The sequence below is a fragment of the Erpetoichthys calabaricus genome, chromosome 8 (genome assembly GCF_900747795.2).
Source record: "Erpetoichthys calabaricus chromosome 8, fErpCal1.3, whole genome shotgun sequence".
Taxonomy (NCBI): Eukaryota; Metazoa; Chordata; class Cladistia; order Polypteriformes; family Polypteridae; genus Erpetoichthys; species Erpetoichthys calabaricus.
In genome coordinates this window covers 3,421,893-3,439,372 of record NC_041401.2, presented here as the reverse complement: position 1 = coordinate 3,439,372, position 17,480 = coordinate 3,421,893, and the positions used below count along the sequence as shown (strand labels likewise).

The following is a 17,480-nucleotide window of genomic DNA, read 5'->3' as shown; positions in this document are numbered from 1 at the left end:
AAAACATCTTGCATCACCCCAGTCCCAAAGGTATCACATCCTAGTGAGCTGAATGACTTCCGGCCTGTCGCTCTGACGTCGCATGTGATGAAGACCATGGAGCGGCTCCTGCTTCACCACCAGAGGCCACAGGTCCATCACGCCCTGGACCCTCTGCAGTTCGCATACCAGGAGAAGGTGGGAGAGGAGGATGCCATCATCTACATGCTACACCGATCCCTCTCCCACTTGGACAGAGGCAGTGGTGCTGTAAGAATTATGTTTCTGGACTTCTCTAGCGCCTTCAACACCATCCAAACTCTGCTCCTTAGGGACAAGCTGGCAGAGATGGGAGTAGATTCATACCTGGTGGCATGGATTGTGGACTATCTTACAGACAGACCTCAGTATGTGTGTCTCGGGAACTGCAGGTCTGACATTGTGGTCAGCAACACAGGAGCGCGGCAGGGGACTGGACTTTCTCCGGTCCTGTTCAGCCTATATACATCAGACTTCCAATACAACTCGGAGTCCTGCCACGTACAAAAGTTCGCCTGCTATCGACACTGCTATCATGGGCTGCATCAGGAGTGGGCAGGAGGAGGAGTATAGGAACCTAATCAAGGACTTTGTTAAATGGTGCAACTCAAACCACCTACAACTGAACACCAGCAAAACCAAGGAGCTGGTGGTGGATTTTAGGAGGACCAGGCCCCTCATGGACCCCATGATCATCAGGGGTGACTGTGTGCAGAGGGTGCAGACCTATAAATACCTGGGAGTGCAGCTGGATGATAAACTGGACTGGACTGCCAATACTAGTGCTCTGTGCAGGAGAGGACAGAGCCGACTATACTTCCTTAGAAGGCTGGCATCCTTCAACATCTACAATAAGATGCTGCAGATGTTCTATCAGACGGTTGTGGCGAGCGCCCTCTTCTATGCTGTGGTGTGCTGGGGAAGCAGCATAAAGAAGAGGGACGCCTTATGCCTGCACAAACTGGTGAGGAAGGCAGGCTCTATTGTAGGCACGGAGCTGGACAGTTTGACATCCGTGGCAGAGCGACGGACACTGAGCAGGCTCCTGTCAATCATGGAGAATCCAGTGCATCCACTACACAGTATCTCCAGACAGAGGAGCAGCTTCAGCGACAGACTGCTGTCACCGTCCTGCTCCACTGACAGACTGAGGAGATCGTTCCTCACCATACTATGCGACTCTTCAATTCAACCCTTTTGGGGGGTGAACGTTAACATTATATAAAGTTATTGACTGTTATACCTGCATTTTTATGACTCTTTAATTTAATATTGTTTTTATCAGTATGCTGCTGCTGGAGTATGTGAATTTCCCCTTGGGATTAATAAAGTATCTATCTAAGTGTAGAACTCAGAACAGAATGACCAGACAGTCTAGAACTCAAAAGTGAGATGGGAGTAAACAGAAGTGTTGACAGCATCATTCAGAAGATGTCTCAAGTGTTTTACATGTATTTTTGTGATCAAAGCATCTGGAACAAGCGGTCCATCACCAGAACAGTTCACCGATTATCTGTGTGTGGAGCCCACGTGGTTCTTTTGGCATAAAGAATGGCTCACTTGAGCAAGAGAGACACCATTCCGTCTGATACAGTTACTCATTTCTACAGTATCTGAAAGACCATCCATGCACCAGCATGACTACTGTCCTCACAGGTGGCACAGTGGTAGTGCTGCTGTTTTGCAGTAAGGAGACTGTGGAAGATTGTGGGTTCGCTTCCCGGTTCCTCCCTGTGTGGATAGCGCTTTGAGTACTGAGAAAAGCGCTATATAAATGAAATGAATTATTATTATTATTACTGAATCTAAACAAGCCACCCAGGATGATGCCCTTCCTCTGACAGACATTTCCTTTGCGGCCTATATTCATTTTTCTGATCGTTACTGGCTTTTACATTTCAATACTTCGGCAGCACATCATGAGTGACTGTGGTAATAAAACAGATAAAGGGTACCAGATAAAGGGGAAGGTTTCCACTGACAGACTGAGGAGATCGTTCCTCCCCCACACTATGCGACTCTTCAATACCACCCGTGGGGGGATAAACGTTAACATTATTCAAAGTTATTGTCTGTCTGTATACCTGCATTGTTATCACTATTTAATATTTTCTTTATCAGTATGCTGCTGCTGCTGGAGTATGTGAATTTCCCCTTGGGATTAATAAAGTATCTATCTATTTTCTTGGAGACCAAAAGTAATATTTAGGTCTGAGATATCAGTAAAACATTGTATGTTCATCGTGCCAATAATAAGCAAGTCTCTTGAAGTGCTGAGAGAGAGTGACAGGCTATGTTATTCCTAAGGCACTTGTGTGGTTTAAAGTGCTGGAGGTTAACCAGCTGCGTGTTTGTCATTCATGGGGCACTGTTGTGATTAGGGTCTGTGTGTATGCATATAGCTATGTATGTGTGTGTTAATCTTAAAGTGCAATAGTAGACCAACCCAGTAATGAACTTGACAAGTACACTTACCCTTGAAGAAAACTGGTAAAGGATAAGTAGAGGAGTATATCAATATAATAAACCTTCTGAAACAACTGTATATCATGATCAGCCACACATGCACTGGACTGTGCAGAAAAAATGGCACTCATTAAAGTCTACGGCTTTTAAATGTTAAGGTGGGAACAGGATGAGAGAAAAAAGGTAGAAAGTCTTCTGAATGTTTCATACATTAATGAAGAGTCAGATAAGAGTAACCAGTTGAAGGATCCCCAGAGTAGCCCTTGAACAAAATTCATGACAGGTTGCTCTTTGCACAAACTCTTCCAACTCTGGCGGCCTCAGGTTACTTAAATAAAGTTACCGCAGACATTTCTGAATTTTTAATTGTGTGTTTACTAAGAAAAAAAGACACTTTTGTGAAGTGAGCATAACTGAAACTGCGTGGGACAAAATAATGTGTAGGAAAAAAAAACTCCAAAATCAGCAAGGCCTTGCCAGTACCTCGATGCTAGGCGACGAGTGCTTTGTTTCTTGAAGGACTGATTCCTGGATCGTGTGAACTTGTTGCATTAGTAGATCACAGTAGAGCCGCAGTTCAGACATCTTCGTTTTCAGAGACTCTCTGGTCTCACTTATTTCTAAAAGAGAGAAAAAAAAAAAATAAGAAAAAAAAACAACATGAAGGTCTTGACATTGTCATGGTAGGGACGTATACACCTTCAAAATGTGCAACAATGTTTTTTTCCCCTGCAACTTTAGAATGAATGTCACTTCTATTTTAAAAACTCTAACTGTATAGGAAGAATGTTCACATAATAATTCTTTGCATTTATATAGCGCTTTCTCACTACTCAAAGCGCTTAGCAATTGCAGGTTAAGGGCCTTGCTCAAGGGCCCAACAGAGCAGAGTCCCTTTTGGCATTTACGGGATTTGAACCAGCAACCTTCCGATTGCCAGTGCAGATCCCTAGACTCAAATATAATCAAAAATGCAGAGCAGCACAGGGAGGGCAGCATCATCAATTCTTACAATTTCACACAAACAGTGGGGTAAAAGGGAGGATGAGATGGAGAAAAAAATCCATTTAATTTTGTTCATTGTACAATCCTCTCCACAATTATTGGCACACTGGTAAAGAGGAGTTTAAAAAAAAAATCTTCTTTTGGTGAATTACCTTAACTTTACATTGGAAAAAAAAAGATTCATTGTTTGGTTTCCTTTAAGTAAATTTTGAGAAAAAAATAACTCCTCATCAAAAAATTATTATTTCAAACAAAACCACGATTATTGGCACCCCAATAATTAATACTTTGTACAACCTTCTTTTGCCAATAAAACAGCACTGAGACTTCTCCTACGACATCTTATAATATTGGAGAACACAGAGCAGTGAATCGGAGACCTTTCTCCTTAAGAGAGTCTCTCCAGATTATCCATGGCCCTCAGTCCTCTCTTGTGCCCACTTTCATCTTCAGCTCACCCCTCAGGTTTTCAGTGGGGTTTAGATCCAGGAACTGAGATGGCCATGGCAGAAGCTTGATTTACTGTTTCTTTAATAAATTTAGAGGTTGGATTTGGACATCTACTTTGCCACCTACAGCCGGCCCATTTGATCCCAAGCATCATGCCTGCTTTAAGAAACCAAAGACTACAACAACCAAAGCCACAGCCACCTGAAATGAAGCTTGCTGTGTGACCCTGATTTGAATTGTTGTGGTTGCATGTTTTGATATCTAAAATTTACACCTCGTTTCTCCTTTAAAAAAAAAAAAATTAAAGATTAAAATAATTTGAGTATTGCTTTACTAACGTTGTCCTGTTGTTTTACTGACATTTAGAAATGACCAATTATTGTAAATAAAACAAACGGTGTCAATTTAGGAATTGTACTATCAGGGGTAGTGATAGGGCCTTGGGGTCTGTTAGACTGTGCAGCCCTTTCAAAGGTAACCATTGGGACACGAAAGCCTAACAGGAGTAGCCCTTCCTGGCTTGAATATTCTGAAGTGTAGTCTTTTCAGGGGAAGTAATCTGATGACAGATCGACACATAAGTGGGATACCAACTTTCTGGATACCAGCGCAGATCCTCAGCCTCAGAGCCACCACTCCGGGTGCAATCATGTGCTCAACAAGCAACCAAATTCTGCACTGCATTGTTTTAAAATGTATGCTCAGTTACCTTACCTCATTAGACTGAGAGATGTCACCACTTCACTTTTAAGAACAGACTACTTAGACTGGTGTGAAAAACTATTTGCCCCCTTCCTGATTTCTTATTCTTTTGCATGTTTGTCACACAAAATGTTTCTGATCATCAAACACATTTAACCATTAGTCAAATATAACACAAGTAAACACAAAATGCAGTTTTTAAATGATGGTGTTTATTATTTAGGGAGAAAAAAAATCCAAACCTACATGGCCCTGTGTGAAAAAGTAATTGCCCCCTGAACCTAATAACTGGTTGGGCCACCCTTAGCAGCAATAACTGCAATCAAGCGTTTGCGATAACTTGCAATGAGTCTATTACAGCGCTCTGGAGGAATTTTGGCCCACTCATCTTTGCAAAATTGTTGTAATTCAGCTTTATTTGAGGGTTTTCTAGCATGAACCGCCTTTTTAAGGTCATGCCATAGCATCTCAATTGGATTCAGGTCAGGACTTTGACTAGGCCACTCCAAAGTCTTCAGTTTGTTTTTCTTCAGCCATTCAGAGGTGGATTTGCTGGTGTGTTTTGGGTCATTGTCCTGTTGCAGCACCCAAGATCGCTTCAGCTTGAGTTGACGAACAGATGGCCGGACATTCTCCTTCAGGATTTTTTGGTAGACAGTAGAATTCATGGTTCCATCTATCACAGCAAGCCTTCCAGGTCCTGAAGCAGCAAAACAACCCCAGACCATCACACTACCACCACCATATTTTACTATTGGTATGATGTTCTTTTTCTGAAATGCTGTGTTCCTTTTACGCCAGATGTAACGGGACATTTGCCTTCCAAAAAGTTCAACTTTTGTCTCATCAGTCCACAAGGTATTTTCCCAAAAGTCTTGGCAATCATTGAGATGTTTCTTAGCAAAATTGAGACGAGCCCTAATGTTCTTTTTGCTTAACAGTGGTTTGCGTCTTGGAAATCTGCCATGCAGGCCGTTTTTGCCCAGTCTCTTTCTTATGGTGGAGTCGTGAACACTGACCTTAATTGAGGCAAGTGAGGCCTGCAGTTCTTTAGACGTTGTCCTGGGGTCTTTTATGACCTCTCGGATGAGTCGTCTCTGCGCTCTTGGGGTAATTTTGGTCGGCCGGCCACTCCTGGGAAGGTTCACCACTGTTCCATGTTTTTGCCATTTGTGGATAATGGCTCTCACTGTGGTTCGCTGGAGTCCCAAAGCTTTAGAAATGGCTTTATAACCTTTACCAGACTGATAGATCTCAATTACTTCTGTTCTCATTTGTTCCTGAATTTCTTTGGATCTTGGCATGATGTCTAGCTTTTGAGGTGCTTTTGGTCTACTTCTCTGTGTCAGGCAGCTCCTATTTAAGTGATTTCTTGATTGAAACAGGTGTGGCAGTAATCAGGCCTGGGGGTGGCTACGGAAATTGAACTCAGGTGTGATACACCACAGTTAGGTTATTTTTTAACAAGGGGGCAATTACTTTTTCACACAGGGCCATGTAGGTTTGGATTTTTTTTCTCCCTAAATAATGAAAACCATCATTTAAAAACTGCATTTTGTGTATTACTTGTGTTATATTTGACTAATGGTTAAATGTGTTTGATGATCAGAAACATTTTGTGTGACAAACATGCAAAAGAATAAGAAATCAGGAAGGGGGCAAATAGTTTTTCACACCACTGTACAATGGTTAGAAAGAAACCAAATAAATCATGCACTATACAAGAAGAACTAAGCACACACCATATCCAGTCATCATGTCACTCATTGCAGTACCTTTTTCTTTTTTTGCTCTCGTGTCGGTGAGGCACGCCTTTGAGCTCCCAAGGGCCACTAACCACCTTTGTCTCTCCGCAGCGTTGACTGCCTTCACGTAGAAATGCTGCTCGCCTGGGATGATGAGCTCCATCCTGCTATTATCTGTAGGGTGAACTGGTTTTCACAGTACACGAGAGAGACAAAAACAATAAATCAGAACTGAAGTTCAGAACACGTTTTATAAGCTTCTTTTTGTATACAAATTCACATTTGAATAAGAAAATTCATGTGTTCAGCATCTTTCCACAGATGTGCAACGATACAAGTGGGCTGTGGTTATGTGCACTGAGAAGGCCAAGAATTTTCATGACCAGGGTAAAGAATGGGCAGTTGGAGGTCCTCGTCTTTAGACGAGAAGGAAGGCAAGCTGACAAGATGGTCTAATGCAGGGCCGCTCAACTTAACTCTTGGAATCTGAAACAAAATGAGCCATGGAGTTGAAGAGAAAACCGTGACAACTTTTCAAAATCTCTCAATGACTTTTTTGGACAACCTGGCAAACCAAAGGGGGTGAATAGTGTCCTCTCATTTGCCAAACTTCTTGTAATCCAGGGTATTTTAAATAAATAATAATGAAGCTTAGGACCATGATGCGATTAGCAGGTGATCAATGCAGATATCACAGAGGAAAGCAGCTAAACATATTAGTTGAATGAGAAAAAAAAATGTAATACCCAGGAACAACGTCTGCATGTCCATCATGTCCCCTAAACCCGGTGTTGGTTCTTGAAGCAGCTCAATGCTAGACCAGTAGTAATGTCACTGGTCAGCTGTTTTATGATGACTGTAAAAAACAACAGTGCAGCAGTTTTTGTATAAAAGGGCCAAGATGAATGAGGACACTAAAGCCTCATAGGATTGACCTTCTGAAAGGAAAACCTGCCTCTCCTCATCATTCATTGATAAAGAGTCCTGTCTTGCAATTTAAAAAGTCAGTCTCATGGGGCTTTAGTTTCCGATTTATAATGTGTGCCGATTATTCTAGAAATACACATTTAACAATTATTTTAGCAAAATACGACTGGATAACTGACAAGTAACACAGGTAATGTGGAGTTTTTCTTTTTATCAAGGATGTTTTTCACATTGCTTGCACTTTAGAGCATTGTGTCTTCTATTATTTCAAACTCTTTGTTCTCCACTGTGCATCAAAGTAACAGAATAAAATATTTTCTCAACCACCACTATAAACTATGCGGGGTAAGCAATTCAATGCTTCTACCCGATGTACTCGGTAAATAAATACATAAAAATAAACTACAGTGGACCCTTGACTTACGAACTCAATTCGTTCGTGAGGGCTGGTTGTAACTCAACTTGGTTGTAAGTCAAGACTATTTTTCCCATAAGAAATAATGGAAATACCCATAATGCATTCCGAATATCCCACAGCAACACTTACTTAACCTTTTCAAAATAAAAAAGGGTTGAATATATTTGCATAATTTACCAAAACACAAATAGTTTTTCTAATGTACTAACCAAAAAGCCTACCAGAAACAACAATTTCATACTGTATTCACCATTTAATTTGACATCTTTGGGTTGCAGAAAGGGAGGAGGAGGAGAATGAAATGGAAGGTGGTTATTGTTTGGAAGGAGCCTCCTTATTAAAATCTTCATAAAAAAATTGAGAAAGCACATGTACATAAGTATTCACAGCCTTTGCCGTGAAGCTCAAAATTGAGCTCAGGTGCATCCTGTTTCCCCTGATCATCCTTGAGATTTTTCTGCAGCTTAATTGGAGTCCACCTGTGGTAAATTCAGTTGACTGGACATATTTGGAAAGGCACACACCTGTCTATAGAAGGTCCCACAGTTGACAGTTCATGTCAGAACACAAACCAAGCATGAAGTCAAAGGAATTGTCTGTAGACCTCCAAGACAGGATTGTCTTGAAGCACAAATCTGGGGAAGGTTACAGAAAAATTTCTGCTGCTTTGAAGGTCCCAATGAGTACAGTGGCCTTCATCATCCGTAAGTGGAAGAAGTTCAAAACCACCAGAACTCTTCCTAGAGCTGGCCGGCCATCTAAACTGAGCGATCGGGGGCGAAGGGCCTTAGTCAGGGAGGTGACCGAGAACCCGATGGTCACTCTGTCAGAGCTCCAGAGGTCCTCTGTGGAGAGAGGAGAACCTTCCAGAAGGACAACCATCTCTGCAGCAATCCACCAATCAGGCCTGTATGGTAGAGTGGCCAGACGGAAGCCACTCCTTAGTAAAAGGCACATGGCAGCCCGCCTGGAGTTTGGTGTGAATGCCTGGCATCACGTTTGGAGGAAACCAGGCACTGCCCATCACCAGGCCAATACCATCCATACAGTGAAGCATGGTGGTGGCAGCATCATGCTGTGGGACTGGGAGACTAGTCAGGATAAAGGGAAAGATGACTACAGCAATGTACAGAGACATCCTGGATGAAAACCTGCTCCAGAGCGCTCTTGACCTCAGACTGGGGCGACGGTTCATCTTTCAGCAGGACAACGACCCTAAGCACACAGCCAAGATATCAAAGGAGTGGCTTCAGGACAACTCTGTGAATGTCCTTGAGTGGCCCAGCCAGAGCCCAGACTTGAATCCGATTGAACATCTCTGGAGAGATCTTAAAATGGCTGTGCACCAACGCTTCCCATCCAACCTGATGGAGCTTGGGAGGTGCTGCAAAGAGGAATGGGCCAAACTGGCCAAGGATAGGTGTGCCAAGCTTGTGGCATCATATTCAAAAAGACTTGAGGCTGGAATTGCTGCCAAAGGGGCATCGACAAAGTATTGAGCAAAGGCTGTGAATACTTATGTACATGTGATTTCTCAGTTTTTTTATTTTTAATAAATTTGCAAAAACCTCAAGTAAAACTTTTTCACGTTGTCATTATGGGGTGTTGTGTGTAGAATTCTGAGGAAAAAAAATGAATTTAATCCATTTTGGAATAAGGCTGTAATATAACAAAAGGTGGAAAAAGTGATGCGCTGTGAATACTTTCCGGATGCACTGTATGTGTGTGTTATTACTAGGGTGCGTAGAGCAGACCAATCCAATAACGAACCTGACAAGTGTAAGGGGTAGACAGACGATAACACATTTGTGTTCCGTTTTTTGTGTTGTTCATACCCCATTTTTTGATACCCCCAACCTACCTGGAAGATGGTCTCTCTCTCTGAATCGCCTTTCCCAAGATCTCTTCCATTTTTTCTAGGGCCGAGGATCTTTTATTGTCATTCCAACAATCATGTGCAGCAACAAAATTCAGTACTCAGGTCCAGGTAATTAAACAGTGCCCACGATAACCCCATTAACAAAAAAAAAAAAAAAAAAACTTCCCTGACAAGGCTTTTCAAAATTTTTTTAGGGAGTTTTTCTTTTCTTATCTTCTTATAAAGTCGGGGATGGAGGGCTGTCAAAAAACAGGTCCTGGTAAAGCCCATTGTGGCATTCCATTTGTGATTTTGGGCTACACAAGAAACAAATTGTTGTTGATGTCACAGTTTCTAATGAGGACTGTAAAATATCATGTAAGGATAAATTCATTATCCAACCCGCTATATCCTAACTACAGGGTCACGGGGGTCTGCTGGAGCCAATCCCAGCCAACACAGGGCGCAAGGCAGGAAACAAACCCCGGGCAGGGCGCCAGCCCACTGCAGAAGATGAATTCATTAATGTAGAATTTAAAAAAAAATATTAAAAAGATTCTTTTCTCTCTTTCACTCTTCAAATACCTTCATGAACATAATTTTCTTTTCTGACATAACATGGAGATAGATATTTTGTGTAGGTTAAAGAGTGTTGTCAGGACAGAGATAGCCATGGCAGTGACTTTTTTAAAAAATGCTGCAAATACACTGTTTTTTTTTTTCTACCCGCATTTTATAAGCGCTACTGTTAACTTCAATGGAATAATCGTTGAAAACTGCTGTAGACAGGAAATTTCGAAACTGCTCCCTGTGGAAATGTTTAGATGTTAATAGTGTCATTGAAAATAATGGCAAACAACTTCACAAGTGGTTGAGGAACATTCTGTTTTAGCGCTAAAATGTTAGGAAAAAAGCTCAAGTGTGAATGTGCCATAAACGTAAAGCATGCCAAGATGTACCTTGGGTGCTACACACAGGGATTCCTTACCTTTGATTTCACACACTGACATCTTAATGCTTCCTTTGCTGCCTTTACACACGTCATCCTCAGAATCATAGTAGGAAAGAATGCCGTTGTCCAGTACGAACCAGCGGGGCTGCCAGCCTGAAGAAAAATGAAGAAAGGCAAAAACTGAGCAAACATGGTGTCCATCCTCTGGTGAACAGAAGTAACAGCTTCAGCTTATCGCCGTTTGTCAATGGTCATCCAAATGAGGCACTTGTGCAGTTGGTTAAAGACTCAAGTTGAATTGTGCATTCATTTTCAGAAAAAGGCAAAAGAGCTACACAGAAAGATGGCAGGCCTGAGAGATCAACACCTTAGCGGTTTAAGTAGCAGCTGGCAAAACCTCATTCAGAATTTAGAAAGCTTCTCAATGAACTCTTAGAGCCATCCAAATGCCACTAACTCCTAATTAAATAGTAATAATTCCCGACACTTATATAGCGCTTTTGTCACTACTCAAAGCACTTTACATAGTGAGTGGGGAGCCACTTCATCCACCACTAATGAGCAGCACTTTTTGTACCAGTATGCTCATCACACATTAGCGTTTAGGTGGTGAAGAGGTGAGACTGTACGCCAGTCAGACTCGGGGGATGATTAAGGGGCCAGAATGACTAGGCCATGGAGGGCAATTTAGCCAGGACATCTGGGTACAGCTAACAAAAGATGCCCAGGGATCTTTTATGACCACAGAGAGTCAGGCCCTCGGTTTTAAATCTCATCTGAAGGACAGCTCCATTTTTCCTGCACAGTGTCCCCATCACCACACTGGGCCATTGGGATCCACATTCACACAACAGGTTAAGTGCCCCCTTCTGGCTTCATCAACATCTCTTCCAGCGGCAACACAAACGTTTCCTATAAACTTTAATTTGTAAATTGAACATGGCTAAACAAGATGTATGATGAGACAAAAAGACAACACAGTGGAACCTCGGGTCACGAACATCTCGGAACACGTACAAATCGGGTTAAGACCAAAAAGTTCGACAAACTTTTGCATCTGTTAACGACCACACACTTGGGTGACGAACAAGCCAGTTTCCCTTCTGGTTCGTACACACCACTGATTTCCGCACGTGTTCAGTCTCTCCCTGTACGGCACATTGTTCTCAGTCAGACGTGCATCGTGCAGAGGGACTTTACCTCAAAACTGTAATCTCCTCTCCACCCATCTTCCTGCTCACTTCCTTCATGCCAGAACTCGACTCATGCAAGGTTAGTTTTCTTGGTTGTTTATGGTTAGTTTTTGTATAAATTAATTTTTTTCCCTGTGCTTAAAAAAGTGTTTACAGCGAGTGCTTCGTAAGGCTGTAGCATGAACTCTTGCAATGTTAGTTTTCTCTATTCAAGGTTTTCTCAGTGTTATTCAATGTTTAAACATTTAGTTTACTATTACACTGTGCATTCTATGGTATAATTAACTATTTTTGTGCTTAAAAATCTTTAAAAAAATATATTTACATACAGTTCATACGGTCTGGAACAGATTAATTGTATTTACATACAATCCTATGAGGGAAATTACTTCGGGTCACGACCAAATCGGTTTACGACCAGAGTTTTGGAACGACTTATGGTCGTGACCCGAGGTTCCACTGTACTACTCTTAAACTAATCCAGCAAAGAAAAAATTGCTATCCGGATTAGATGAGAAGAACACACTTTAAGATCGCACTTTCCCAGATGAAAACTTTGTCTATGCCGATGACTGTGTCCTCCAACAGCCGTAACTCACTCCTGCTGCCTGATGGGAATTGCAATCCACTTTGTCATTGCTGGTTTTTGAAATATAGCCTATACACTTTTAGTCACCTCAATAGCAATGCAAAAGTTTGCGAAAACTCGGTTCAGCAATTTTTGCGTATATAGCAATCAGACAGCTTGTGATTTCATACAGACTAATGACACCTGAGACATCAACGGAAAATAAAAGCTTAAAAAACGTACTGAATATGTCCAAGACAGCTGTTGAGTACTGACCCGCATCTTGCCATTACACACATTGTAAAGTAAGTTATACGTGTCACTCTTGAATAAGACCTGAAGACCAGTTTGCACACCATCACAGCATTTGTCTTGTCCCACAATTATATTTTACCAAGCAGGGGAGCGCGATATCCATTGGAAACATTGATTTACTTCCATATTTATACAAGACCCCAACACAAGTGAACAGAAAACATACTGTATCATTACCACGAGAAACACAGTACCAGGAATAAGTCATAAAACGATTGTTTGCAGATTCTCTTTGCAGAGGAGGCCTTTGGGGGTGGCGACTAGGTGCAATCGCCCCAGGCCCCGCGCCTGAGGGGGGCCCCGAGATAGGAGATTCTTTTGTCACCGTCAGCTCATCATACAAATATGCGGGGCCTCTGCAAGACATTCAAATCCGTTATAGACGGAAATACGGTATGTGGTGGATTTCATCCAATTCCTGTGACCGTTGCGAGCGCAGAAAGAAGCTTTTCAAAGTTGAAACTTATCAAAAATTATCTACGATCAACAATTTCGCAAAACAGACTTTTTTGTTTAGCTATTTTGTCAATCGAAAAGGAACTTGCCTCAACATCGGACTACAAGGATCTTATCAACGATTTTGCTCAGCGAAAAGCCAGAAAAGTGGACTTCCGTCTGTGACTGTCAAAGCAGCTGTTTGGTAAGTGTTCACTTTTATTACAAGTGTTCTGGTTCTCCATCATTAAATTAATTTGCCGACTCCAGCAGGTTCGGCAGAAACGACTGTTATCTAGTTTGTTAATTTTGCATGCAAAATGTTTCTGAATCATTAATTAAGTTGGTTAAAGGCCACTAAACCAATATAAGAACAATTACAATACGTAATGTAATCAAACATAAGGCACCATGTTTTTTAACAATAATAAGGCGTACAGCATTAGAGGCGGACAAGCCCGTGAGCGTGGTAGTATGGTATATAGCCCACACTTATGGCTCTCGGCCCCGCATATGACACTCGCCCAAGGCCCTGCGTACTCCTAAGACCGCCTCTGCTCTTTGTCATAAACATACATCAGAAACACAGAAGGGATGTTTTCTTATACTGAAACATCTACTGCTTCATCTGTAAGTTTTTAGGCTTTTTTTTTCCTCCCCCAGTAGTGCCCCATTAGCCTCTACTGTAAAGCGCAAGTGAGGGCAAGGAGATAGATAGATAGATAGATAGATAGATAGATAGATAGATAGATAGATAGATAGATAGATAGATAGATAGATAGATAGATAGATAGATAGATAGATAGATAGATAGATAGATAGATAGATAGATAGATAGATAGATAGATAGATAGATAGATAGATAGATAGATAGATAGATAGATAGATAGATAGATAGATAGATAGATAGATAGATAGATAGATAGATAGATAGATAGATAGATAGATAGATAGATAGATAGATAGATAGATAGATAGATAGATAGATAGATAGATAGATAGATAGATAGATAGATAGATAGATAGATAGATAGATAGATAGATAGATAGATAGATAGATAGATAGATAGATAGATAGATAGATAGATAGATAGATAGATAGATAGATAGATAGATAGATAGATAGATAGATAGATAGATAAACTTTATTAATCCCAAGGGGAAATTCACAAAATGCTTAACTTTACAACACAATTTGCATAGCAAATGCATTCATAACGTCTTTGTGAAAGAAATAACCAACTTGAAAAATACCAAACGTGTCCTTTTACTGATCCACTTTTTGAGATCAAGGATGCCTGAACTGTTTCAATTTCCTTTAACCAGCATACCATACAATAAAGGGATGCAAAGCAAGCCAGCAGGTGACCAGCTAACTCGCACGTCTCAAACACGGACAATTCATGCTGTGAATGTCACATTCTTTCATCTAATTGCTTCTTAGTGTTCTCTTGGGGGAATTTCACAAAACGCTTAGCAATTTACACTTGATTGAGAGAGTATTCAGTTCCCTACAATAACTGCATACTTTATTGTTTTGTATATTTAATTCTAAATTGCTGTGCTACCCGACTAAGGTGGGTTGAAATCCAAGTAATCGACGCAGACCTCAGCGTTAACATTTGCACTGCACCAAGCAATACATAGATCTCGGTTATAAACCTTTTGGTATGGGATTCATAAAAGCAGTATTAAAATGTTTGTGATGCACCATCTGTTGGAATGACAAATATAATGCATTTCAGTACTACAAATGTTTGTGATGCGCCGCACAGACACATCCTTTTATTTAGAAATTTTCCATTTTGGACTATATAAACTCCATCCATCCATCCATCCATTTTCCAACCCGCTGAATTCGAACACAGGGTCTGCTGGAGCCAATCCCAGCCAACACAGGGCGCAAGGCAGGAACCAATCCTGGGCAGGGCGCCAACCCACCACAGGACACACACACACACCAAGCACAATTTAGAATCGCCAATGCACCTAACCTGCATGTCTTTGGACTGTGGGAGGAAACCCACGCAGACACGGGGAGAACATGCAAACTCCACACAGGGAGGACCCAGGAAGCGAACCTGGGTCTCCTTATTGCAAGGCAGCAGCACTACCACTGCACCACCGTGCCGCCCACTATATAAAAAACTCAATAACCCATAATGACAAAGTAAAGACATGTTTTCAGAAAGTTTGGCAAATTTATTAGAAATCAAAAACTGAAATTCATTTCATACAGAGCAATGCTGCGAGATACTGTTTAATTCAATGTATTTTCTTTTTCTTTTAATGTCATCTAATGTAATTCCTTAGAAGGCTGGCATCCTTCAACATCTGCAATAAGATGCTGCAGATGTTCTATCAGAGGGTTGTGGCGAGTGCCCTCTTCTACACAGTGGTGTGCTGGGGAGGCAGCATAAAGAAGAGGGACGCCTCACGCCTGGACAAACTGGTGAGGAAGCAGGCTCTATTGTAGGCACGGAGCTGGACAGTTTGACATCCGTGGCAGAGCGACAGGCACTGAGCAGACTCCTGTCAATCATGGAGAATCCACTGCATCCACTGAACAGGATCATCTCCAGACAGAGGAGCAGCTTCAGCGACAGACTGCTGTCACCGTCCTGCTCCACTGACAGACTGAGGAGATCGTTCCTCCCCCACAGTATGCGACTTTTCAATTCCACCCGGGGGTTGGGGGTGAACGTTATATAAAGTTATTGACTGTTATACCTGCATTTTTATGACTCTTTAATTTAATATTGTTTTTATCAGTATGCTGCTGCTGGAGTATGTGAATTTCCCCTTGGGATTAATAAAGTATCCATCCGAGTGTAGAACTCATATTAGAACATTAGAACAGAATGACCAGACAGTCTAGAACTCAAAAGTGAGACGGGAGTAAACAGAAGTGTTGACAGCATCATTCAGAAGATGTCTCAAGTGTTTTACATGTATTTTTGTGATCAAAGCATCTGGAACAAGCGGTCCATCACCAGAACAGTTCACCGATTATCTGTGTGTGGAGCCCACGTGGTTCTTTTGGCATAAAGAATGGCTCACTTGAGGAAGAGAGACACCATTCCGTCTGATACAGTTACTCATTTCTACAGTATCTGAAAGACCATCCATTGCATGACTACTGTCCTCACAGGTGGCGCATTGGTAGTGCTGCTGCTTTGCAGTAAGGGGACTGTTGGAATATTGTGGGTTCGCTTCCCGGTTCCTCCCTGTGTGGATAGCGCTTTGAGTACTGAGAAGAGCGCTATATAAATGTAATGAATTATTATTACTGAATCTAAACAAGCCGCCCAGGATGATGTCCTTCTTCTGACAGACATTTTCTTTGCGGCCTATACTCATTTTTATGATCGTTACTGGCTTTTACATTTCAATACTTTGGCAGCACATCATGAGTAACTGTGGTAATAAAACAGATAAAGGGTACCAGATAAAGGGGAAGGTTTCCATTTTCTTTCTCAAAGAGTTAACAGACTGAAGGGGGACTCCCCCAAAAAGGTTTAGCATGTTCGGAGTAACCCATCATTGTTTGCTAAATTGCTATTAATTAAACCCATTATTTAATTCCATGACTTCCGCTACTCACATTCTGCCACAGCAGACATTTCCATAGCTGTTGATTTTCTTTTTTCTAAGAGAACCAACATGCAGCCACTGTGGACCTCCAGGGCTGTAATCGAGTACCCCTGGTCCAGCCTATATCCATGGCCAGCCGTGTGTTGCTCATGACAAAGCTAGTGAGTCTCTATATGGAGGTCTGAGGAGTGACAGGCTGTGTAGGCATCACTCATAAATCATTTTATTAACATGCTGGAATTCTAAGAGTAGGCAACAAAAGGATACAATCAAAGTGGAGCATATGACATTATTCATCTTGACTTTCAGAAAGCATTTGATAAGGTGCCATATGAGAGGGTGGGCATCAAACTAAAAGAAGTGGCAGTTCAGGGAGTAGATGGGTACAGAATTGGCTCAGACACAGGAAGCAGAGGGTGATGGTGTGAGGAACCTCATCAGAATTGGGTGATGTTCAGAGTGGTGACCAGCAGGAAGCAGTACTGGGGCTGCTGCTATTTTTAATATCTATAATTGATTTAGATAGGACTATAAGTAACAAGATGGCTAAATTTGCAGATGATACCAAGATAGGTGGATTAGCAGATAATTTGGAATCCGTTATATCATCACAGAAGGACTTGGATAAGCAGACAGGCTTGAGCAGATTTGTGGCACATTACATTTACTGACATTAAATTTCAAGTATTACACATAGGAAGTAAAAATGTGAGGTTTAAACACACAATGGGCGGTCAGAAAATCGAGAGTCCACCTTATGAGAAGGATTTAGGAGTCTTAGTGGACTCTAAGATATCGACTTCCAGACAGTGTTCAGAAGCCATTAAGAAGGCT

At 41.6% G+C, this 17,480-nt stretch overlaps 1 protein-coding gene across 1 annotated transcript in view; it reads right to left on the bottom strand.

The window, feature by feature from the left end:
• Positions 1-17,480, bottom strand: part of plekha3 (pleckstrin homology domain containing, family A (phosphoinositide binding specific) member 3) — a 72,015-nt gene that overhangs the window by 25,574 nt on the left and 28,961 nt on the right. The window contains exons 2-4 of the mRNA XM_028806197.2: positions 10,578-10,694; positions 6,417-6,572; positions 2,968-3,104 (exon numbers count right to left, since the gene is read on the bottom strand). Coding sequence (XP_028662030.1) covers positions 2,968-3,104; positions 6,417-6,572; positions 10,578-10,694 — 410 coding nt within the window. The remainder of the gene's footprint in view (positions 1-2,967; positions 3,105-6,416; positions 6,573-10,577; positions 10,695-17,480) is intronic.